General features: G+C 45.3%; 1 protein-coding gene across 1 annotated transcript in view; it reads right to left on the bottom strand.

Moving 5' to 3' along the window:
- Positions 1 to 26,307, bottom strand: part of sulf2b (sulfatase 2b) — a 99,076-nt gene that overhangs the window by 10,296 nt on the left and 62,473 nt on the right. The window contains 14 exon segments of the mRNA XM_049582445.1: positions 1,278 to 1,499; positions 1,502 to 1,520; positions 6,484 to 6,578; positions 6,581 to 6,612; positions 6,723 to 6,779; positions 12,705 to 12,833; positions 14,250 to 14,325; positions 17,755 to 17,854; positions 18,246 to 18,396; positions 19,766 to 19,935; positions 20,610 to 20,761; positions 20,881 to 20,999; positions 22,927 to 23,047; positions 23,996 to 24,223. Coding sequence (XP_049438402.1) covers positions 1,278 to 1,499; positions 1,502 to 1,520; positions 6,484 to 6,578; positions 6,581 to 6,612; positions 6,723 to 6,779; positions 12,705 to 12,833; positions 14,250 to 14,325; positions 17,755 to 17,854; positions 18,246 to 18,396; positions 19,766 to 19,935; positions 20,610 to 20,761; positions 20,881 to 20,999; positions 22,927 to 23,047; positions 23,996 to 24,155 — 1,603 coding nt within the window. The 5' untranslated portion in view covers positions 24,156 to 24,223.

Raw genomic sequence — 26,307 nt, 5'->3', positions numbered from 1 at the left:
GGCTAATTTGACAGTCAAATAACAGTTTAAGTCATTTTCAAGCAAAAATCAAAAACACTTGATGGTTTCATCAAGTGAGAGTTTGATTCTTTTATTTGTCATATGATAATAAGATGATAATAAGCAGATTTTGGATTTTTGGACCGTTGGTCAGATAAAACAGACCATCGCAGGAACATCACCATGAGCTCTGTGGGACAGTTTCATGATATTCTGAACCTTTTTATTTTCATAACAATTAATCAGTTAATTATGAAAATAATGGGCAGATTATTGGATAAAGAAAATAATGATTAGCTGCAGCCTCAGGAACGTTTTTAAATCGCGTCTATAAAGTGATCCTAAGTGCTGTATCGCAGTTAACTGGACATGCTCGAGTGTCTTGAAGTGGTTTCACCTCTGATCCAGGAAGCTTCGTCAGTTCTGGGTTGGTTTTAACTGAACTGAAGATGCTTCCTGGATCAGAGGTGAAACGACCTCAAACACTTCAGCGTGACCTTTAGCGAATCTTCACCAACATGATCTATAGAGTCCTAATGAGTTAGCATGTTAGTATGTTAGCACTTCCTGTTCCCTGGTGACTTTCACCATCCGCTCTCCGTCAGTAAATACTCCACTGTCGGTTTCTGAGAGGATGAGACTACATATCGCCATCAAGCCCAACACGACATCACAGCCTCGCTGTGGTGGTGACGTTAAGTCATGTGACCGTGGTGTAGTTTGCTTACAGCCTAACATTAGCTGTTTACTTTTTACCTGAAAGCAAACGTTTGTTTATTTGCTGCAATGATCCAAAATCTAAAAGAGACATCCTGTTGGCCGTTTGATGAGGGAACCAGGGCGACGCTAACCTCAGGGTCGGACTACAGAAAAACATCATTCCTGGAGTGCTCTGTATCTCATGGCACAAGTGCATTTGGGGCGTGTCCACCTCCTCCTTTGCCAGTTACATGGTGCATAATCTGGGCACAGAGTCAGGAGCACGAGGCAAAGGGTGTGTGTTGTCTTCCATTTCCTTTAAAAGCCAGGTGTGTCTGCACCTGATGCTTTTACTTGGAGGACTCTGCAGATTGGAGCAGTGAGCGGTTTTCTGCTGAGAGTGCAGCGGTCAGCGCGGTGATGTCACTGCAGCAAATATTCAAGCTAAGACCTGTAGTGATGAACTTGACAGAGGAAAGAGAGCTAAACTTTCTGTGCTGTGAAATGACTGTGAGTTAGCAGCAGGTGCATTTAACAGTCTCTGCTGCCCCCTGCTGGACTGAACCATCAGCACTCACTCTTTTTGGAGAAGAAAGGTTTCTTGTTGAACGGTCTCATCGTGGAAGGCCGCGGGCTCAGAGGTCGGATGTCACGCAGGCTGCAGTCACAGGCATCAGGGTTGCGGTGGTACAGCTGAGACTTAATGCTGAGTGGACGCTGACGACTGGCCATGCCCCTCTGGAAGTTCTTAGCCCCTCCCCCTTCGTTTTTACATTTGAAGAGGCGGAGTTTACCCTGGCGTCCTCCACACACTGCCACTTCTACACACAAACACACAGACACATACACACATATTAAATGTAGCGTCAGATCTGTGTAACAGTATAACAGTCAGCTGATGGATGAGCCACTGATGAAACGATGACGTCAGGACTGATCATCCGCTGAGCTCCATTTGATTGATTTTTTATCAGATAATAATAAATCTGACCTGATTCTTTTTACAGAAACTAAACTGCAGTGTGAGTGAGTTTAACTGGTGCGCTGTGGACGGGACAGAAAACACTGTGGTCATTCTATGTGGCTATAAACTGTGGCAGCTGATATCGAGGTTTGAGCGAAAAATGGATGCAGCACAGTATGGTGACATTTAGCGTGATGATATTGTATCGACATTATAAACATTATTCATTTTTGCAAATCCACATTTTAATCCAACTTTTGATCCTAGAATAATAGAATTAGTTGGTTTTATTTGGAGGTTTGTTTCCTGGTGAGGTCAGCAGAGGTCTCAGTCAGAAGTTCATCAGAACAAAGATGGAGGCACCAGAGAGAGAAATAAGAAATGTGCCGTCAGTGTTTAAATCAAACATCTGGACTTATTTTGGATGTTTTACCATAGACGGAGGACTTGGACATGACACATGTGATTTACAGCTGTGTCATTTAAGAATAAAACACGAACATGAGGGCTGACCTCACAGGCCACCATCCAGAGATAGCGTTAGCCGCTGATGGCCAAGCTAACGCTAAAAATCACCCAACACTGGACACACTGAGCTCAACACAGCTACCATCAGAAAACAACACAGTCCATCACCTACGTCCTGTGAAAGATCTGTGTCCATTAGGGATGGGCAGCGCAAGCAAAAACACTATTCGAAAACTGTGGCAACTATTCGACAATTTTTCGAATAATCTGAATTGCATGTCAAATAAAGGGGGAAATAAGACGGCGAATAGTAATAGCCGCATTAAAAAATTGATTTTTCAAAAATAAAATGACTATTCGAAATTCGAAAATCGTGACCCATCCCTAGCATCCATACAGTGCTGCTGAAGCCAAGGCTTTTGTTGCATGCTAAAAACATGTGAACACAGGTATGTGACTCCACCCCCACTGCAGACCTCCTCTAGCAGATGACACTTCTAACATGGGTGTTGTCATTCAGTTAGCAGGATACCTGCATGTGACGTGTTTTTCTCAGGTCTTAATCTGTCCTCTGAGAGGACGTTAAATCTGCCCACAGTTCAGTCTGTCAGGATCTGCAGGGGTTACGACGCTATTGCTCAGTCTGTCTGCTCTGTGTCACACTCTGCTGCAATACAAATGATTAAAGATGAACAGACTGAAAACTTTATTTGAGGCATGGACGTGGAACTATTTTCTGAGAGGGAGCGGGATTTTTGTTGGGAGGGGCGGGAGAAGCACACACACTTATCAATGATTAAGGATTTGATTTGAAGTTATTTTATAATAACATGCAGTTATAAGAGAACTAGAATGGATGAACCCAGCATCTTTATTGTTAAGAAAATGAAACTTTGATAACTAAATCAAGCCATTTAAGGAACATAACAGCATTTTTTGTAACCTTGAATGAAAAAAAAGAAAAGTCTGTGCTCCTGACTCAGGGCTTTCATGCATTTCCAAGAGTGGACCTTCTCTCAGTTGACCTACTGATGAAGATTTTAAGGAGGGTCGAGACATCGCTTTCATCCATAAGGTCACTGTGAGTGTTCATAATGGCCAAATGTGTTAGTCTCTCCTGCGTCATGGTGTTGTGCAGTCAGGTTTTCAGCCTGCACAGGCCTCAGAAAGAGCGCTCGGATGCCGCAACAGATATGGGCAGGGCCAGACAGCTTAATGAGCTTCTCCATCTCCGACAGCATGGAGCGGACTTGGGGCTGCAAGGTTTGCAGGATGGACACAACATCCTGGATGCCAAGGCTACTGTATGTAGTCAGGCAGGTTGCATATCACATCAAAAGCATAGATCTATGCATTAATGATATGAAAGAAATAAATGTAAGTCAGACAAATTGAGTTTAAATTCAGATTCTTTATTTTTTAAAGCGTAATGTAGTGGGTAGGGAGGCTGGGGTGCAGGGGTGCGGATGGGAGGGGGTGCGCATGGGAGCACCCCTAGTTCTGACGTCTATGATCTGAGGAGGTCAAACTGAGGCTGACTCAGTTTTCCTTTGGGGTAAAAAGGTCATAAATTGTGATATATTTTATCACAATAATATCATATCATGGGTCCTCTGGTGATTCTCAGCCCTACTATTATCCAACCTGTTATTAAGACTTATTAAGACAAACAAGGATAGAAACAATCAATATGTCCTGCAGACAGGTGGATCCTGCTCACCTCTCTTCACCTGGCTGAACATCAGAGAACCTCCTGATGTCAAAGTTCAGTTAAACTTAACAAAGTTGGATTAATTCATGACTTGAAGTGTCTCGTTCTTGAGCACCTGTGGGATGAACTGAACGCAGCCTGTAAAGAGAGGAGCATCAGCCCTCCACCATGACTGACACCTGCAGATGACCAGCAGGTCGGACTCTGCTCTGAGCATCAGTTTGTGTTGTGACTGTGCAGCAGTTGATTATCAGGAGCTGAACACGTTCCTACGTTCGCACTTCGTTATTACAGAGTGACAAATGCCTGAGTTGTTAATCACACACACACTGTGAGTCTTCTCAGGCTGTTTATCGGAGCCATCCAGCAGCCGGCAGACACTGTTGCTAAGAGACTAATCAACTGGCTAAAGGGATTTTTCGACAAGTGTAATTAACTTCAAACAAGCGTGAACACACACGCACAAACACACACAGCGACATGGCTCTCTAAAAGTTTCCATCTTGATTCTCTTCACGTCTCGTCTCTTTGATTCCGGCAGCTTTGGGTCCTTTGTGTTGTGTTGCTGCAAGTCATTACTGCCGTTATTGTATCTGTCAGCTTTGTAGAGACGACATCTGGTTTTCATCTCTGAGACAGAATCTCTCTCTGTTCTACTCTGCTTTCTTTCAACTATCTCTTTTTGTTATAGTAACAGGAACCATCACTGTTTCATCTGCACTTATTCTGTTCTCAGGACTGGTCTGATTCCACAAAAGCTCTAGATCATTCTGGGAAGGAAAATGTGCTCATGTTTAACATCTGAACAGAGAGCAGGAATTTAATCTGAAGTATCAATAATTATCGGAGTTCGATCAGATCAGCTGGATCAGACATAAAGTGACCCAAAGTAACACGACTGAATGATAGGGTCAGCAGGTGTAGCAGAGGAGGAAAGGATCAGGATCAGGAGCAACATGAGTGAAGAAAGGTGAATAAAGTCAAGGGACCAGATGTACAGTAACACAATCTGTAGTAAAGTGACAGAACTGAGAAGAATACAATGAGGATGGGAGTAAACTAAGAAGATCAGAAGTGAAGAAGGATTAGGACAAGGAGTAAATTAATAAGATCAGGAATAAAGTAATGGGATTGTAAGGTTTAGGATCAGAAGTAAAGCACCTGGATTGGGAGCAAAGTAATAAGACTGGGAGTAAAGGAGCAGGATCAGAAGTAAAGTAATGTGATTGGGATTAGAAGGAAACACTGTGATGGGGAGTAAAACACTGTGATGGGAGTAAAACACTGTGATGGGAGTAAAACACTGTGATGGGGAGTAAAACACTGTGATGGGAGTAAAACACTGTGATGGGGAGTAAAACACTGTGATGGGGAGTAAAACACTGTGATGGGAGTAAAACACTGTGATGGGGAGTAAAACACTGTGATACGGAGTAAAACACTGTGATGGGGAGTAAAACACTGTGATGGGAGTAAAACACTGTGATAGGGAGTAAAACACTGTGATGGGAGTAAAACACTGTGATAGGGAGTAAAACACTGTGATGGGGAGTAAAACACTGTGATACAGAGTAAAACACTGTGATGGGGAGTGAAACACTGTGATGGGGAGTAAAACACTGTGATGGGAGTAAAACACTGTGATGGGAGTAAAACACTGATGGGGAGTAAAACACTGTGATGGGAGTAAAACACTGTGATGGGAGTAAAACACTGTGATGGGGAGTAAAACACTGTGATGGGAGTAAAACACTGTGATGGGGAGTAAAACACTGATGGGGAGTAAAACACTGTGATGGGAGTAAAACACTGTGATGGGGAGTAAAACACTGTGATGGGAGTAAAACACTGTGATGGGGAGTAAAACACTGATGGGGAGTAAAACACTGTGATGGGAGTAAAACACTGTGATGGGGAGTGAAACACTGATGGGGAGTAAAACACTGATGGGGAGTAAAACACTGTGATGGGGAGTAAAACACTGATGGGGAGTAAAACACTGTGATGGGGAGTAAAACACTGATGGGGAGTAAAACACTGTGATGGGAGTAAAACACTGTGATGGGAGTGAAACACTGTGATGGGAGTAAAACACTGTGAGGCGGAGAAAAACACTGATGGGGAGTAAAACACTGTGATGGGTGTATAACACTGTGATGGGGAGTGAAACACTGTGATGGGAGTGAAACACTGTGATGGGGAGTGAAACACTGTGATGGGAGTGAAACACTGTGATGGGGAGTAAAACACTGTGATGGGGAGTAAAACACTGATGGGGAGTAAAACACTGTGATGGGGAGTAAAACACTGATGGGGAGTAAAACACTGTGATGGGAGTAAAACACTGATGGGAAGTAAAACACTGTGATGGGAGTAAAACACTGTGATGGGGAGTAAAACACTGTGATGGGAGTAAAACACTGATGGGGAGTAAAACACTGTGATGGGAGTAAAACACTGTGATGGGGAGTAAAACACTGTGATGGGAGTAAAACACTGTGATGGGAGTAAAACACTGTGATGGGAGTAAAACACTGATGGGGAGTAAAACACTGTGATGGGAGTAAAGTGATGAGAGTACAGTATGTGTTTCAGGAGTAGGACAGATAACTGTGGTCTGAGACTCCAGGTGTTTCTGTACCTGTCCGGTCTGTTGACAGGGCGTCTGGTACTCGGCTCTCTGACACAGGTCTTTTACTCGTTGGTGTTTGGGCAGGAAGTTCTCCTCCTGCGACACTTCCTTTCCTCCACACGCTGGTGCAGGAGCTTCCTGTTAACACGGCGTGTAATAAAATCAGATCTGCTGTGATGTCATAACGCTCTGTTAACAGGTAAATTCAGGTGTAAATAAACTGTGTCATAGTGATGTCATGTGTTTACCCTCTCTCCACCAGGAAGGAGTCTCTCCACACCTTCGGCTTCCTGTTCAGCTGGAACCTGAAAACAGCAGAGGAAATGTGATCATCATTCATTCTCATGAATTCATTATTAATAAGAGAGTCATCACCTCCACCTTCATCCCTCCTCTTTTATTTCTACCTTTTTAATGCTTTAACTCCTGAAACTCGACAGGAAGTTGTTGTTTGGTGACTCAGGCTCAGAGCTGCTGAATGCTGATGTAAAATCACTGTTCAACCAGAGTTGGATAAAAAATTCAGGCTGTGGTTTCAGCTCCTCTCAGCACCACATGTAAAATGATATTATATTCATAACACACTCTGCCTCCATCTGCTTTCTATTCTGGGATGTTTGTAACTTTGACTTTCAGGAATAATATTTGGATTTTCCTGCCGCAGTTAAAAGAAGAACCAGAGTGGAAACAACTACAGGACTTTTTCCAGTTCAGGAAACACTGAAAGATTGAAAAAATACACACACACACCCACACACACACACACACACACACACACACACACACACACACACACACACACACACATCCAAAGTTTAATTTCTTTAAGAAGGGACACAACAATTTAATAATTACACAGGTTAGTATAAAAAGGCCAGAATTAGTCAGGAGGCTGTTTTTCATCTCTGGTCCGTCAACAGGACGTTACACTACACTACCCAAAATACAACACAGCACAAAAACAGGACATACAGTTTAAAAATCTCTGATGGCAGTTGTGACTCACACTCAGTGTCCACTTTATTAGGTACACCTTGCAGGTACCAGGTTGGACCCCCTTTATAATTCTTGGTGTCATAGACTCAACAAGGTGCTGAAAACATTCCTCAGAGATGTTGGTCCATATTGACATGATGACATCACACAGTTGATCCATGATGAGAATCTCCCGTTCCAGCACATCCCAAAGGTGCTCTATTGGACTGAGATCTGGTGACTGTGGAGGCCATTGGAGTACAGTGAACTCATTGTCATGTTTGAGATGATGTGAGCTTTGTGACATGGTGCGTTATCCTGCTGGAAGTAGCCATCAGAAGATGGGTACACTGTGGTCATAAAGGGATGGACACGCTCAGCAACAATACTCAGGTAGGCTGTGGTGTTTAAACCATGCTCAGTTGGTACTAAGAAAATCTCCCCCACACCATTACACCACCAGCAGCAGCAGCAGCAGCCTGAAGCGTTGATACAAGGCAGGATGGATCCATGCTTCCATCTGAATGTGGTTTTTCCAATCTTCTATTGTCCAGTTTTGGTGAGAAAACCCGTGTGAATTGTAGCCTCAGTTTCCTGTTGTTAGCTGACAGGAGTGGCACCTGGTGTGGTCTTCTGCTGCTGTAGCCCATCTGCTTCAAGGTTGGACAAGGTGTTGTTGCTTCAGAGATGCTCTTCTGCACACCTTGATTGGAACCAGTGCTTATTTGACTTCCTGTTGCCTTTCTATCATCTTGAACCAGTCTGGCCATTCTCCTCTGACCTCTGGCATCAACAAGGCATTTTGGCTCACTGGATATTTTCTCTTTTTGGGACCATCCTCTGTAAACCCTAGAGATGGTTGTGCTGAAAATCCCAGTAAATACTCAGACCAGCCCGTCTGGCACCAACAACCATGCCACGTTCAAAGTCACTTCAGTCACCTTTCTTCATCATTCTGATGCTCCGTTTGAACGCAGCCATGTGATTGGCTGATTATCTGTTTGAACAGGTGCACTTAATAAAGTGGCCGGTGACTGTGTATATGGGATCAGGACATTTAATGAGAAGCAGCAGCAGAGGTCAGTGTTTCCATGGGCCTGTGTTAATGATCACTGACAGATCTGTGAGTGTTGAGTGAACATGAACCTCTGACAGACCAGACTGACTAAAAACACGTCTCTGCAACAGAAGAGTAAAATCTCCTCCTCTGGACCCTGTAGTGACGATTTGTGTTTGTTTCTCTGCTGATTTCAGCTCCAGGTGGAGTCATGGAGACTTTGTCTATCAAACACAGGTTCACATATTTTATCAAGTCGTCCCAAAACTGAAAATATACTTATTTGAAATATAACGTGATGCAGCTTCTCCCCAGACAGAGCTCTGAGTCTGTTTCAAAGACTGTCATCTGCTCTCAGGTTGGTTTCCTGGCACCTCAGTGTCGATCATGACGGACACCTGAAGTAAACTGCAGTGGTCACCAGTTCAGTCCTCACACTGGGAGAGATGAATATAGGTGTGAAAAGTGACGTTGTGACACCTCGCACTCCGTCTTTAACACCACTGAGGTGGTCGAAAGTAAGAACCTGAGCCTCAGTTTGTTTCAGTTGTTTCCTCTCTACAGTGTCTGGTCTTCAGCTCAGTGTTTCTGAGCCAGGCAGCATTATTCAGACCTGAGCGAACTGTGAGCTGCAGACAAGACGGAGGATCCTTCAGAGTGAAACACTGCTGCAGCAGCTGCTGTTAAAGTGTACCTGTGTGTTTGTTGGTGTCTTTACAGCTCCGTTAGCACAGTGTTTAAAGTTTAACGTATTTCAGCACTGCTGGAAATGTTCCATCAGAACAGAGGGTTTATGACAGTTTTGTGCAGGTGTTCTTACAACAGAAAGTTCCTGACTGTAGTTTGACCCACTCAGTGAAGTGGAGCTCCAGTCCCAACCGGACGAGGACATCTAACTGGCCTACTGTCCTTGTCCCAGTATACAAGCACGGGAGGGGAATCCATTTATTGAGCCAAGTATGTGCGACTCCTCTACGATAGGTGGAGATATGCCCCCTTTCAGCTTGTTAGTATTGGACCTTTTTCCTGTTGACCTATTACGTCACAGACCAAACAATGGACAAACAAGTTAGCTACGGTTAGCTAGCAGCTAACTGCTACCATGGTGGACAACTTTACAGCTCTGTACATTTGGTCCGTCCAAAAAGTCACGGCTCTGGATGTAGATTTCTCCATGTTGTTACCGGCTTCTTCTTCTCTTACACATTTAATGCTATTGGACTTCCGGGTCAAAGGCTGATGTGAATCTTTAACACATTTCAGAGCCGTCACACAGCAGAGAGAGAAAACTCTGTGACACCGACCAACAGTCTGAACATCAGTGTTCTTCTATGAGATAGAAACAGTTTGTGAGAGTTCCTTCAGAGACAGTTTAAAGACGCATCATGTTGGACACACGTGAACTTGTGTCCTGGTTTGACAGACTGTCCTGAACTCTGCGGTCCAGATCAGATCCTCACTCCTTTATAGTTCCTGCTTCTTACAAAACCCAAAACCAGTGAAGTTGGCACGTTATGTAAATCATAGATGAAAACAGAATACAATGATTTGCAAATCCTTTTCAACTTATATTCAATTGAATACACTGCAAAGACAAGATGTTTAATGTTCAAACTGAGAAACTTTATTTTCTTTTTTTGCAAATAATCATTAACTTAGAATTTAAAGGCAGCAACACATTGCAAAAAAGTTGGCACAGTGGCCTTTTTACCACTGTGTTACATCGCCTTTCCTTTTAACGACACTCAGTAAACGTTTGGGAACTGAGGAGACCAATTTTTGAAGCTTTTCAGGTGGAACTCTTTCCCATTCTTGCTTGATGTACAGCTTAAGTTGTTCAACAGTCCGGGTCTCCGTTGTCGTATGTTACACTTCATAATGCGCCACACATTTTCAATGGGAGACAGGTCTGGACTACAGGCAGGCCAGTCTAGTACCGCACTCTTTTACTATGGAGCCATGCTGTTGTAACACGTGCAGAATGTGGCTTGGCATTGTCTTGCTGAAATAAGCAGGGGCGTCCATGAAAAAGACGTTGCTAGGATGGCAACATATGTTGCTCCAAAACCTGTATGTACCTTTCAGCATTAATGGTGCCTTCACATATGTGTAAGTTGCCCATGCCTTGGGCACTAATACACCCCCATACCATCACAAATGCTGGCTTTTGAACTTTGCGCCTATAACAGTCTGGATGGTTCTTTTCCTCTTTGGTCCAGAGGACACGACGTCCACAATTTCCAAAAACAATTTGAAATGTGGACTCGTCAGACCACAGAACACTTTTCCACTTTGCATCAGTCCATCTTAGATGAACTCGGGCCCAGCGAAGCCGGCGGCGTTTCTGGGTGCTGTTGATAAATGGCTTTCGCTTTGCGTTGTAGAGTTTTAACTTGCACTTGCAGATGTAGCGACGAACTGTAGTTACTGACAGTGGTTTTCTGAAGTGTTCCTGAGCCCATGTGGTGATGTCCTTTACACACTGATGTCGGTTTTGATGCAGTACCGCCTGAGTGATCGAAGGTCACGGGCATTCAATGTTGGTTTCGGCCTTGTAAACTACGTGCAGTGATTTCTCCAGATTCTCTGAACCTTTTGACGATATTACGGACCGTAGATGATGAAATCCTAAATTTCTTGCAATAGCTCGTTGAGGAATGTTGTTCTTAAACTGTTCGACAATCAGCTCACGCATTTGTTCACTAAGTGGTGACCCTCGCCCCATCCTTGTTTGTGAATGACTGAGCATTTCAGGGAAGCTGCTTTTATACCCAATCATGGCACCCACCTGTTCCCAATTAGCCCGTTCACCTGTGGGATGTTCCAAATAAGTGTTTGATGAGCATTCCTCAACTTTCTCAGTCTTTTTTGCCACTTGTGCCAGCTTTTTTGAAACATGTTGCAGGCATCAAATTCCAAATGAGCTAATATTTGCAAAAAATTACAAAGTTTACCTGTTCGAACATTAAGTAACTTGTCTTTGCAGTGTATTCAATTGAATATAGGTTGAAAAGGATTTGCAAATCATTGTATTCTGTTTTTATTTACGGTTTACACAACGTGCCAACTTCACTGGTTTTGGGTTTTGTATTTAAAATCAACTCTGGCTCAGAGCTATCAGCCTCTCAGCTGCTGTCTCTGTGTCTGTCTCTGTCTCTGTCCCCACCGGGATGGACTCCTCTGTACTTCACACAGGACCAGGATGAAAAAGGGAACAGATGCTGTGCTCATGAGAACGTATAGAGCAGATTCAAACAGCCGGGTTCAGGGACGCACTGACTCAGACTTCAGAGCACCACACAGCCGAGTGTGTGATGAGTAAAAGTATATTTGGGTCTAAAGACACCTGGCAGCTCACAGCTCCTGTTTTAAATCAACACAGTTAAAGCTCAGAGAGATCAGGACGTGTTTTAAAGAGGAATAAAGAGAAGTTGGAACATGGTGGGATCTGTGTTCGTGCTGACTCCACAGAATCAGAAAGTTTGTTCAGATGTCACAGGAAGTGAAGGTCTTCATCTCTGACCTCATCATCGTCTTCCTGGAAACACCATCAGGCTGTGATGCAACATCCTGCGGGAAGTTTAGAGTCGGACATGAAGCTGAAGGGTGCTGTGGCCACAAGCTGCAAAAACTTTTTTTTGGGGGGGGGGGGTTATTTTCATTGGTGGATTAATCCACAGCTGGTGCTGCAGTGAGTTTTTGTGGCGGCAGGACACAAATATTCTGTTTTCATAAGAGAAATATAGAATTCGTGTTAGACATGGGTTAGTCACATCCTCTGTTTGTGTTTGTGTCGGTGTGTTTGTGTCGGTGTGTTTGTGTCTATGTGTTTGCGTCGACCTCCTGACCTTTATGTTTTCCTTCGTTGATACTTTGATCATTACTGATATTAATGAAAATCTAAATCTCTTCAGGTGAAGCAGACGGCAGGTGGTGTCTGATCACTGTGTGTGATGGACGAGCACTCAGGTGTTTGCTTCAGTGACTCTCTGCTCTGACCTCTGACCTCTATCTGTCACTGCAGTGATGCCACATGAAGCTGCCTTCAATCAGTCTTTTTCTCACATGTGCTGAAACAGGAACCTTCTGATTTACTTTGATCAGCACTCAAATAAAAGCACTGAGAATGTATGTCCGTATGTGTGTGTGTGTGTGTGTGTGTGTGTGTGTGTGTGTGTGAGTGTGTGTGTGTGTGTACCTGTTGGCAGGTTTGTCGGTGTCCAGCAGAGACAGGATCGACTTCCCGTCCATGTCTGGCGGAGTGTCGAGGCCGGCGATGTCCAGAATGGTCGGAGCCAGATCGATGTTCAGGACCATGTGATGGTTACTGACACACACACACACACACACACACACACACACACTCATTCATAACATAAACATGATATAACATAAAGGGACGGGTTGTTATTTATGATGGGGGGGGGGGGGGTGCAAAAGGGAGGAGACATGTCAAATAATTTTTTAAGCACTGGGGAGGGGCTTCTGTTTTTTATTGTGGCTGAGGGGCGGGGCTTACAGATATAAAAGGTATTTTGGTTTATTTCACTGCCAACTTTTAAAGAAAACGTGTTTTCCAAATATTGACAATTTAATTTTGGTCATTTTGGCAACAATGACACAATGTCTCACAGCCACACATTGTAAAAATGTAAATTATTATTGGATTTTCAAATTCCTGACGGTCCTTGAACACATCATGTATGATGAATGCTTCCATCTGGAAAAAAAACACCTCATAACCACTTGTGACATTAAAACTGACATTTCATCAACGTCACTTTATTCTACATCTCATTTAAAATTTGTCCAAAAATAAAGTGTTTGTACGACGAGAGTGAAAAACTGAGACTTTTTTCAACATCCGGATCTCAGCTTCACGGTTCCTGTTAAAGTCTGATTTCAATTGATATGATGGTGTTTAATAATGTGATAACGTGTGTGTGCAGCTCTGAACTCATGATCACCTCGTGGAACAGCTCGCCTCTGTAATCTACTTTAGCAGGACACACACACACACACACACACACACACACACACGGACTAAAAAGTGTGTCACATATTTTATTCCAGTGTTTCTCTGATCCACAGACTCAGTTTTATTTTTAGATATTTGAATCTTTAAACGCTGCGTTAAAGCCGCAGACAGACACAGAGACAGACAGACAGACAGACAGACAGACAGGCGGACTGTCCCTTTACAGAGGCGTTACAGTGACTGTGCTCAGGGACTGTTGTGTATCTTTCAGATGATGATGTTTGATGTTTGAAAGTCAAAAGTTTTTCACTCTCGTCCTACAAACACTTTATTTTTGGAGCAATTTAAACAAGATGTAGACTAAAGTGATTTCACTGAAATATCACTGTTTTAACATCAGATGAAGTTATGGTGTTTTTTTCTGATGGAAGTGTTTGTCACACATTTTGTATTCAAGGACCGTCAGAAATTAAAAGAAAGGTTCGTACAGCCTGGTCTCAATCTGAAGTCATCAAATACCGGCCCTTTGTCAGTGACCTCTAGTGTCACTGGCAGAAATGGCAGTGGCCATTATTGTTTATGGGCACACTGCAGCATCAGTGTATGTGTGTATGTGTGTATGTGCGTGCGTGCGTGTGTGTGTGTGTGTGTGTGTGTGCTTGTGTGTGTATATGCGTGCGTGTGTGTGTATATGCGTGCGTGTGTGCGTGTGTGTGTGTGTGTGTGTGTGTGTGTGCGTGCGTGTGTGTGTGTGTGTGTGTTTACATGCTGCCTTGCTCCACGTTGGGTCCTCTGATGAAGAACGGGACTCGGATGTCAAACTCATACGGCATGGATTTACCTGCACACACACACACACACACACACACACACACAGTTGAGACTGTTCTCAGAAACTATTCGTACGTGTTCCTACAAAAACTAACGCACCAACATTTGTGCATCATGTGACCAATACGCTGATTGGAGAAACAAAAGGAAGCAACAGTGAGCGGTGCAGAGAGGAGACAGACTGAGGTGGTCACACAACACAGGACTTTCACCTGGAGACAGGTGTGAACTCTGAGTCGCTTTAAGGTTCCTCTTCACCATGTGTCTGTTCCTACACCTGACCTCAGTAACTCATCTGATTCACAGGATATCATACAGACCGTTCTGTGAGGAGACGTTCAACCATAAATGCATCACCATCATGAAGGTGAACGTTAGTGCCTTCAGATCTGTCACTGTCTCACTGACTCTGATTCACAGGACGTTTTCCTCCTCTGTCCTCGCTGACTTCATCAGAAGGACAGAATCAGTCCAACAGATGAGTAACGACCTGCTCCAGACTTGACTCGGACACGACGCTGTGACACTAAACCAAAATCAGTCCACTTTACATATTTAACTCTCAGGCCACAACGCTGAAAATCTCTCAGTAAAAGACCGAAAGGCTTTTCATTTGTTTAAAACGTCAGGTGACCTGAACGTGTCCTTAGGGGAGGAGCTGTCAGACTTCCTGTTCAGATCACGTCCACAGGAAGTGTCCTGAACTGTGCCACTGTGTCACTTTACCGCTGTACCACTGTGACATTGTACCACTGTAACACTGTATCACTGTGTCACTGTACCGCTGTACCACTGTGACAATGTACCACTGTAACATTGTACCACTGTGTCACTGTACCGCTGTACCACTGTGACATTGTATCACTGTAACACTGTATCACTGTGTCACTGTACCACTGTACCACTGTGTCACTGTGTCACTGTACCACTGTGTCACTGTACCGCTGTGTCACTGTACCACTGTATCACTGTGTCACTGTACCGCTGTGTCACTGTACCACTGTACCACTGTGTCACTGTACCACTGTACCACTGTGTCACTGTGTCACTGTACCGCTGTGTCACTGTACCACTGTACCACTGTGTCACTGTACCACTGTACCGCTGTGTCACTGTACCACTGTACCACTGTGTCACTGTACCACTGTACCACTGTGTCACTGTGTCACTGTACCGCTGTGTCACTGTACCACTGTACCACTGTGTCACTGTACCACTGTACCACTGTGTCACTGTACCGCTGTGTCACTGTACCACTGTATCACTGTACCACTGTGTCACTGTGTCACTGTACCACTGTATCACCGTGTCACTGTACCACTGTATCACTGTGTCACTGTACCACTGTAACGTGTTTTCCAAATATTGACAATTTAATTTTGGTCATTTTGGCAACAATGACACAATGTCTCACAGCCACACACTGTAAAAATGTAAATTATTATTGATTTTCAAATTCTGACGGTCCTTGAACACATCATGTATGATGAATGCTTCCATCTGGAAAAAAAACACCTCATAACCACATGTGACATTAAAACTGACAGGAAGTGTCCTGAGCTGTGCCACTGTGTCACTGTACCACTGTACCACTGTGACATTGTACCACTGTAACACTATCACTGTACCACTGTGTCACTGTACCGCTGTACCACTGTAACATTGTACCACTGTGTCACTGTACCGCTGTATCACTGTATCACTGTGTCACTGCACCACTGTACCACTGTAACATTGTACCACTGTGTCACTGCACCACTGTACCACTGTAACATTGTACCACTGTGTCACTGCACCACTGTACCACTGTAACATTGTATCACTGTGTCACTGCACCACTGTACCACTGTAACATTGTACCACTGTGTCACTGTACCACTGTGACACTGTACCAGTGTGTCACTGTATCACTGTGTCACTGCACCACTGTACCACTGTAACATTGTACCACTGTGTCACTGTACCACTGTGACACTGTACCAGTGTGTCACTGTATCACTGTGTCACTGCACCACTGTATCGCTGTACCACTGTGACACTGTACCATTGTGATACTGTACCACTGTGACACTGTACCACTGTAATATTGTATCACTGTGTCACTGTACTAATGTGTCACTGTACCACTGTACCACTGTGGTACTGTACCGCTGTACCACTGTACCACTGTACCACTGTGACACTGTACCGCTGTGGTACTGTACCGCTGTGACACTGTATCACTGTACCACTGTGACACTGTACTAATGTGTTACTGTACCACTGTGTCACTGTACCGCTGTGACACGGTACCACTGTACCACTGTGTCACTGTACCACTGTGCCGCTGTGACACTGCACCACTGTACCAATGTGACACTGTGCCACTGTACCACTGTGACACTGTACTACTGTGTAACTGTACTGCTGTACCACTGTACCAATGTGTCACTGTACCAATGTGTCACTGTGACACTGTACCACTGTGACACTGTACCAATGTGTCACTGTAACACTGTGACACTGTACCACTGTGCCGCTGTGACACTGCACCACTGTACCAATGTGACACTGTGCCACTGTACCAATGTGACACTGTACCACTGTGTCACTGTGCCACTGTGACATTGCACCACTGTACCAATGTGACACTGTGACACTATGCAACTGTACCACTGTGACACTGTACCACTGTGTCACTGTGACACTGTACCACTGTGTCACTGTGACACTGTACCACTGTGTCACTGTACCGCTGTACCAATGTGTCACTGTACCACTGTGACACTGTACCAATGTGTCACTGTACCACTGTGTCACTGTACCACTGTGACACTGTACTACTGTGTCACTGTACTGCTGTACCACTGTACCACTGTGACACTGTAACACTGTGCCGCTGTGACACTGCACCACTGTACCAATGTGACACTGTGCCACTGTGACACTGTGCCACTGCACCACTGTACCAATGCGACACTGTGACACTATGCAGCTGTACCACTGTGACACTGTATCACTGTGACACTGTACCACTGTGCCACTGTGACACTGCACCACTGTACCAATGCGACACTGTGACACTATGCAGCTGTACCACTGTGACACTGTACCACTGTGTCACTGTGCCACTGTGACACTGTGACACTATGCAGCTGTACCACTGTGACACTGTACCACTGTACCACTGTGACACTGTACCACTGTGTCACTGTGTCACTGTGGCACTGCACCACTGTACCAATGCGACACTGTGACACTATGCAGCTGTACCACTGTGTCACTGTGCCACTGTATCACTGTGCCATTGTTCCACTGTGCCATTGTTCCACTGTACCACTGTGACACTGTATCACTGTGCCACTGTGTCACTGTACCACTGTGACACGGTATCACTGTGCCACTGTGTCACTGTACCACTGTACCCAGGTCTTTTCATACATCAGAATTTATTTTTTACCTTTGACGAGGCCAAACTGTCCGATGTGGTAACCATGATCAGATGTGTAGATGATGTAGGTGTTCTCCAGCTCTCCGGTCTCCACCAGCATGTTGTATAGCTGACAGACAGACAGACAGACAGACAGATAGACAGGAGACACCTTTTAGATATAGTGTAGGTTTTTTTTTTAAAGGACTCACAGTTAACTTTGGGTTTAAGTTTACAAACAGACCTGAGGAAACACTGTGCCTGATACTCTTTCTACAAGATCCATTCAAGGACTGTTGGAAATTTCAAAATACAGCAATAATTTCTGTTTTTACAGTTTCTGGCTGATAAATGGAGTCGTCGTGCTGATTTTTAAAGAAAACATGGTGAGTGTATAAGGTGTGTTCTCACAATTTGGAGGGCATGTTTCTAAAATTCTGCTGTAAAATAAATACAACCATATTCTTGTTATTTTAGTATCATCATCATCATCATCATCATCAGGTGTGTGTGTGTTGTACCTTCTCCACGCTGTCATCCACAGACAGCAGCGTCTGCAGGCGTTTCCTCTGCAGCATGTTGGTGAACTCCATGTGGATGGGCTTCATGGGACCAGTGTAACGCATGATCCAGTGTTTGTCCTGGTTTGGAGCGTAGTTATAACTGGGAGTACTGGGAGGAGACACACAGGACAGTGATCAGGTTCATCACAGTGTATGTAGATGTGAGAGGAGGTCATTTAAATACTGTAATGAGGAGTGTGAACGCCATCTGACAGAGTGAAATTCATGTGTTCACCTGTAGTGTATTTCTGTAGCTAATAAAGAGCCAGCTGTGTGAGAGGAACCTGAACCTTTATTATTATTAATATTCTTCTTCATGAGGAGTCAGAGTGATGGCACTGCACCTCCTGTTTGATTTACTGAGCTCCTCTTTTATTAGTTTGGGGAAAAGACGCAGTGTCTCATCCAGATTAGATTCTTACAGAATGATGTTTCATGTGCAGCTTCTTCATCCTGAAGATGAGCTGATTCTTTCTTTTATTAAACTGCACGTTGCATCGATCTGTCACAACACAACACTACACTACACAACACTACACAACACAACACAACACTACACTACACAACACAACACAACACAACACTACACTATACAACACTACACAACACTATACTATACAACACAACACAACACAACACAACACAACACAACACAAAACTAAACTACACTATACTACACTACACAACACTACACAACACTATACTATACAACACAACACAACACAACACTACACTACACTATACAACACTACACAACACAACACAACACTACACAACACTATACTATACAACACAACACAACACAACAGAACACAACAGAACACAACACTACACTACACTATACAACACTACACAACACAACACAACACTACACAACACAACACAACACAACACTACACAACACTACACTATACAACACAACACAACACAACAGAACACTACACTACACTATATAACACTACACAACACAACACAACACTACACAACACAACACAACAGAACACAACACTACACTATACAACACAACACAACACTACACAACACTACACAAACACTACACTACACAACACTACACTACACTATACAACACAACACTACACAACACTACACAAACACTACACTACACAACACTACACAACACTATACAACACAACACAACACTACACTACACAACACAACACAACAGAACACAACACTACACTATACAACACAACACAACACAACACAACACTACACAACACTACACAAACACTACACTACACAACACTACACTACACAAACACAACCGACCGCCACACCACAGGAAGCTTCACAAAGCTCATCATGAAACACACATTAAACTCTCAGAAATAAAAGTGTGTGATAAACACAACAGATTTAAACACTGACTGATGAAATGAATATAAAAGTGAAGTATGAACAGCTAGTGACACAGTGTGTGTGTGTGTGTGTGTGTGTGTGTGTGTGTGCGGGCTTACATGTGCTGTGATGCGTTGGGGAAGGCGGTGCTGTACTGCGGCGCCGAGTCTTCAGGTCCGTGCGGCGCTGCGTGGCTCAGCACCATCATCACCGGGCGGTGAGGATAAACTCTCTTTGAGGAGCGGAAGTATCGAATGGACTCGGCCGTGATCAGGTCGGTCAGGTAGTCCTGGTAACACACACACACACACACACACACACACACACACACACACACACACAGTGTTTCACAATAAGAGAATTCAGTTCTTCACATGAAACAGACAAAAAGGAAATTTAAACTGTCACTTCATCATTTTGTGTGAGGTTTGGTCACAATCAGTGTTCAGGACGGAGGGAAACACACACAGCACAGTATCGTAGTGGAGCTGTGTCCTATCGTATCGTATCGTATCGTATCGTATCGTATCGTATCGTATCGTATCGTATCCTATCCTATCGTATCGTATCGTATCGTATCGTATCCTATCGTATCCTATCCTATCGTATCCTATCCTATCGTATCGTATCCTATCGTATCCTATCCTATCGTATCGTATCGTATCCTATCGTATCGTATCGTATCGTATCCTATCGTATCCTATCCTATCGTATCGTATCGTATCGTATCGTGACGCTGATGCTAAGTTATATCAATTAATAATATTACAAGAATAAACAAGTTTCTTTTTTCTAACATTAAAATATTTTGTTAAAACATGAAAAACAAACAAGAAATGTTTCAGGTTACTTGAGACTGATCAGGTTGGTTCAGTCAATACACACTGATGCAGGTCCTCTGATTACTGCTGAGTCATGTTTTATATGTGTGTGTGTGTGTGTGCATATTGTGTGTGTGTGTACCTGTGGGTACTGCGCCCCGTGTTTCTCTCGCACTCCGTTGCGGCTCAGTGTGTAGTTGTAGAAGCGGCTGTTCTTCACCAAACCGAGCCACTCCCTCCATCCGGCCGGGACGTACGAGCCGTTGTACTCGTTCAGGTACTTCCCAAAGAACGCTGGATGGAGACACACACACACACACACACACACACACACACACACACACACACAGGTCATCAAACAGTAATAATGGTAAAACTTCTGAGTGTGTGTGTGTGTGTGTGTGTGTGTGTACCTGTCCTGTATCCAGTGTTGTTGAGGTAAACCCCAAAGGTCCGCGGCTCGTGCTGCCGTTGCCACGACATGGACGAACAGTTCTCATTGTTGGTGTATGTGTTGTGGTTGTGGACGTACCTGAAGACAGGAAGAAGGAGTCAGGAAGAAGGAGTCAGGAAGAAGGAGTCAGGGAGAAGGAGTCAGGAAGAAGGAGTCAGGAAGAAGGAGTCAGGGAGAAGGAGTCAGGAAGAAGGAGTCAGGAAGAAGGAGTCAGGAAGAAGGAGACAGGAAGAAGGAGTCAGGAAGAAGGAGACAGGAAGAAGGAGTCAGGAAGAAGGAGACAGGAAGAAGGAGTCAGGAAGAAGGAGTCAGGAAGAAGGAGACAGGAAGGAGTCAGGAAGAAGGAGACAGGAAGAAGGAGACAGGAAGAAGGAGTCAGGGAGAAGGAGACAGGAAGAAGGAGTCAGGAAGAAGGAGACAGGAAGAAGGAGTCAGGAAGAAGAAGTCAGGAAGAAGGAGTCAGGAAGAAGGAGTCAGGAAGAAGGAGACAGGAAGAAGGAGTCAGGAAGAAGGAGTCAGGAAGAAGGAGACAGGAAGAAGGAGTCAGGAAGAAGGAGTCAGGAAGAAGGAGACAGGAAGAAGGAGACAGGAAGAAGGAGTCAGGAAGAAGGAGACAGGAAGAAGGAGTCAGGAAGAAGGAGACAGGAAGGAGTCAGGGAGAAGGAGTCAGGAAGAAGGAGTCAGGAAGAAGGAGTCAGGGAGAAGGAGACAGGAAGAAGGAGTCAGGAAGAAGGAGTCAGGAAGAAGGAGACAGGAAGGAGTCAGGGAGAAGGAGTCAGGAAGAAGGAGTCAGGAAGAAGGAGACAGGAAGAAGGAGTCAGGAAGAAGGAGACAGGAAGAAGGAGTCAGGAAGAAGAAGTCAGGAAGAAGGAGTCAGGAAGAAGGAGTCAGGAAGAAGAAGTCAGGAAGAAGGAGACAGGAAGAAGGAGTCAGGAAGAAGGAGTCAGGGAGAAGAAGTCAGGAAGAAGGAGACAGGAAGAAGGAGTCAGGGAGAAGAAGTCAGGAAGAAGGAGTCAGGAAGAAGGAGTCAGGAAGAAGGAGTCAGGGAGAAGAAGTCAGGAAGAAGGAGTCAGGAAGAAGGAGTCAGGAAGAAGGAGACAGGAAGGAGTCAGGGAGAAGGAGTCAGGAAGAAGGAGTCAGGAAGAAGGAGACAGGAAGAAGGAGTCAGGGAGAAGGAGTCAGGAAGAAGGAGACAGGAAGAAGGAGTCAGGGAGAAGAAGTCAGGAAGAAGGAGTCAGGGAGAAGGAGTCAGGAAGAAGGAGTCAGGAAGAAGGAGACAGGAAGAAGGAGTCAGGGAGAAGAAGTCAGGAAGAAGGAGTCAAGAAGAAGGAGACAGGAAGAAGGAGTCAGGAAGAAGGAGACAGGAAGGAGTCAGGAAGAAGGAGACAGGAAGAAGGAGACAGGAAGGAGTCAGGAAGAAGGAGACAGGAAGGAGACAGGAAGAAGGAGTCAGAGGTCACTTTTTACAGTAATAAAGTCAAATTTAATTACTTAAAATCTGTTGAGATGTTTAAATAAAAACTGGAGTCAGCTGTGTGTGTGTGTGTGTGTGTGTGTGTGTGTGTGTGTGTGTGTGTGTGTGTGTGTGTGTGTGTGTGTGTGTGTGTGTGTGTGTGTGTGTGTGTGTGTGTGTGTGTGTGTGTGTGTGTGTGTGTGTGTGTGTGTGTGTGTGTGTGTGTGTGTGTGTGTGTGTGTGTGTGTGTGTGTGAGGGTGTGTGTGTCTGTGCCTGTGTGTGTGTGTGTGTGTGTGTGTGTGTGTGTGTGTGTGTGTGTGTGTGTGTGTGTGTGTGTGTGTGTGTGTGTGTGTGTGTGTGTGTGTGTGTGTGTGTGTGTGTGTGTGTGTGTGTGTGTGTGTGTGTGTGTGTGTGTGTGTGTGTGTGTGTGTGTGAGTGTGTGTGTGTGTGTGTGTGTGTGTGTGTGTGTGTGTGTGTGTGTGTGTGTGTGTGTGTGTGTGTGTGTGTGTGTGTGTGTGTCTGTGTCTGTCTGTGTGTCTTCAGGGACTTACTTCCCAGTGAGCATGCTGGACCGTGACGGACAGCACATGGGCGTGGTCACAAAGGCGTTGGAGAAAGAAGTTCCGCCCTCCTCCATGATGCGACGCGTCTTATTCATCGCCTGCATCGACCCTGTGCAGAGACAGAGAGACGTACTGTTACTGAGTGTACTGTGTGACCACCGTGTCTTCATCATGACCTTTCGAAAACCCAGCAGCAGCGGTGGCGGCGGCGACATCACACTACAGAAACATCAAAGTCCTTCAAGAATAACTTCTTTGTGTCTGAAGGTTTTTTTATATCGAGTGTTTTATAAACGTGTTAAATCTGTGACACATTCATTCATTCATTCATTCATCTTCTGTAACCATTCATCCTGTTGGGGGGGGGGGTCACAGGGGGTGGATAGGCTCCACCCTATCCCAGCTGACACTGAGGGAGAGGCAGGGTTCACCCTGGACAGCTCACCCCCCCCCCCCAACAGGTGGGTACAGGAGATGAATGAATGAATCTGGACAGACTGACAGGTGAAGCAACAGTAACTAAGGTGGGCGGGGCTTAGAGAGAGGTCAGGTATGGTTATCCATCTTCTTCTAACCGCTTCATCCTCTTGAGGGTCGCGGGGGGGTGGAGCCTATCCCAGCTGACACTGGGTGAGAGGCAGGGTTCACCCTGGACAGGTCGCCAGACTATCACAGGGCTGACACATAGAGACAGACAACCATTCACACTCACAGTCACACCTACGGACAATTTAGAGTCACCAATTAACCTGCATGTCTTTGGACTGTGGGAGGAAGCTGGAGCACCTGGAGGAAACCCACGCTGACACGGGGAGAACATGCAAACTCCACACAGAAGGGCTCCCACACCTGGGATCGAACCGGCAACCCTCTTGCTGTGAGGCGAGAGTGCTAACCACCACACCACCGTGCCGCCCTATGGTTATCCAATCAAATGTAATTTAAATTTCAGAGACAAAATATTTGAGGTTTGACCATGAACGCCACGGCGTGATGACGAGTCATGTCACTGCAGTGATGACGCGTGATGTCATATGACAGCAATGATGTGACTCACCCAGCTCCTGGTCCTGGTCGTCCGTCAGGATCAGGATGATGTTTGGACGGATGTTGCGGCGGTCTCTCTGGAGGCGGGGCTTCAGACGCTGGCCAGACAGGAGGTCAACGTGGCCGAGCATCACAGAGATGAACAGGAAGAGGAGGAGTCGGCCCGCCATGGCCTTTGACCCCTGACCTCCCCAATAAGGTCAACCAATCAGCTGCTTCCCCCGAGGACGCTCAACCTCTGGAAAACACACAGACACACAGATGAAGATGAGCCGTAGTGGGAATCGAACCTGTGAGTTCACAGCTGAGTTTAAATCTGACTCGTCGACCTCACTTCCTGTTTGAAAAGAGACTCAGCAGCGTTACATGTAGATGTGTGCGGAGGAGTTTCACTGCTGGTCTGTGTCACACGGCTGTTTACAGTCAGCTCTGTGTGTCGTCATGGAAACACTGAAAACAAACTAACCAGCAGTGTTTCAGCTGGTGACACACAACCAGAGGAAACACCGTGATGTCATCACACCTTCAGCTCCACATGATGCGAGACTCAGCAGGTTTCAGTCACATGTTCTGCAAACATTTAACGGCTGTGATCATGTGACCAATGAGCTGACAGCAGTAAACGGGAAGTGGTCCTGAACACCTGTGAGGAGGCAGGTGGGTGGGGGATGGGACTCACTAACCCTGACCTCAGGGACTTTACGATAAGGACATAACGCCATGTTCGTATGATGTCACACAAACACGTTGTTTTTGGATAAACACAAACTCGCCAACAGGAAACTGTTGTCCTGTGATGTCACGAGGCAGAAGGACACACACGCAGCTCTGACACACAGACACACAGACACAGACACACAGACACACAGACACAGACACACAGACACACAGAGACACACAGAGACAAAGACACACAGAGACACACACAGACACACAGAGACAAAGACACACAGACACACAGAGACACACAGACACACAGACACACAGAGACAAAGACACACAGACACACAGACACACAGACACACAGAGACACACAGAGACAAAGACACACAGAGACACACACAGACACACAGAGACAAAGACACACAGACACACAGAGACACACACAGACACACAGAGACAAAGACACACAGACACACAGAGACACACAGAGACACAGACACACAGAGACAAAGACACACACAGACAGACACACAGAGACACAGAGACACACAGACACAGACACAGACACACAGACACACAGAGACACACAGAGACAAAGACACACACAGACACACACAGACACAGACACACAGACACACAGACACACACAGACACAGACACAGACACACAGACACACAGAGACACACAGAGACAAAGACACACACAGACACAGACACACACAGACACACACAGACACAGACACACAGACACACAGACACACACAGACACAGACACAGACACACAGACACACAGAGACACACAGAGACAAAGACACACAGAGACATACACAGACACACACAGACACACAGAGACAAAGACACACAGACACACACAGACACACAGAGACACAGACACACAGAGACAAAGACACACACAGAGACAAAGACACACAGACACACACAGACACACAGAGACACAGAGACACAGACACACACAGACACACACAGAGACACACAGACACACAGACACAGACACAGACACACAGACACAGACACACAGAGACACACAGAGACACACAGACACACACAGAGACACAAAGACACACAGACACAGAGAAACGCAGAGACACACAGACACAGAGACACACAGAGACACAGAGACACAGAGACACACAGACACACAGAGACACAGAGACACACAGAGACACAGAGACACACAGACACACAGACACACAGAGACACACAGACACACAGACACAGACACACAGACACACAGAGACACACAGACACACAGACACAGAGACACACAGACACAGAGACACACAGAGACACACAGACACACAGACACAGAGACACAGAGACACAGAGACACACACAGACACACAGAGACACACAGAGACAGAGACACACAGAGACACAGAGACACAGAGACACACAGACACAGAGACACACAGACACAGAGACACACAGACACACAGAGACACACAGAGACACAGACACACAGAGACACACAGACACACAGACACACAGACACACACAGACACAGAGACACACAGACACACAGAGACACAGACACAGAGACACACAGAGACACAGAGACACACAGACACAGAGACACACAGAGACAGAGACACACAGAGACACAGAGACACACAGACACAGAGACACACAGAGACACAGA

This window comes from Epinephelus fuscoguttatus, linkage group LG7 (assembly GCF_011397635.1).
Source record: "Epinephelus fuscoguttatus linkage group LG7, E.fuscoguttatus.final_Chr_v1".
NCBI lineage: Eukaryota > Metazoa > Chordata > Actinopteri > Perciformes > Serranidae > Epinephelus > Epinephelus fuscoguttatus.
The sequence above is the reverse complement of the archived record's forward strand: the minus strand, read 5'-3'. Positions and strand labels throughout refer to the sequence as shown.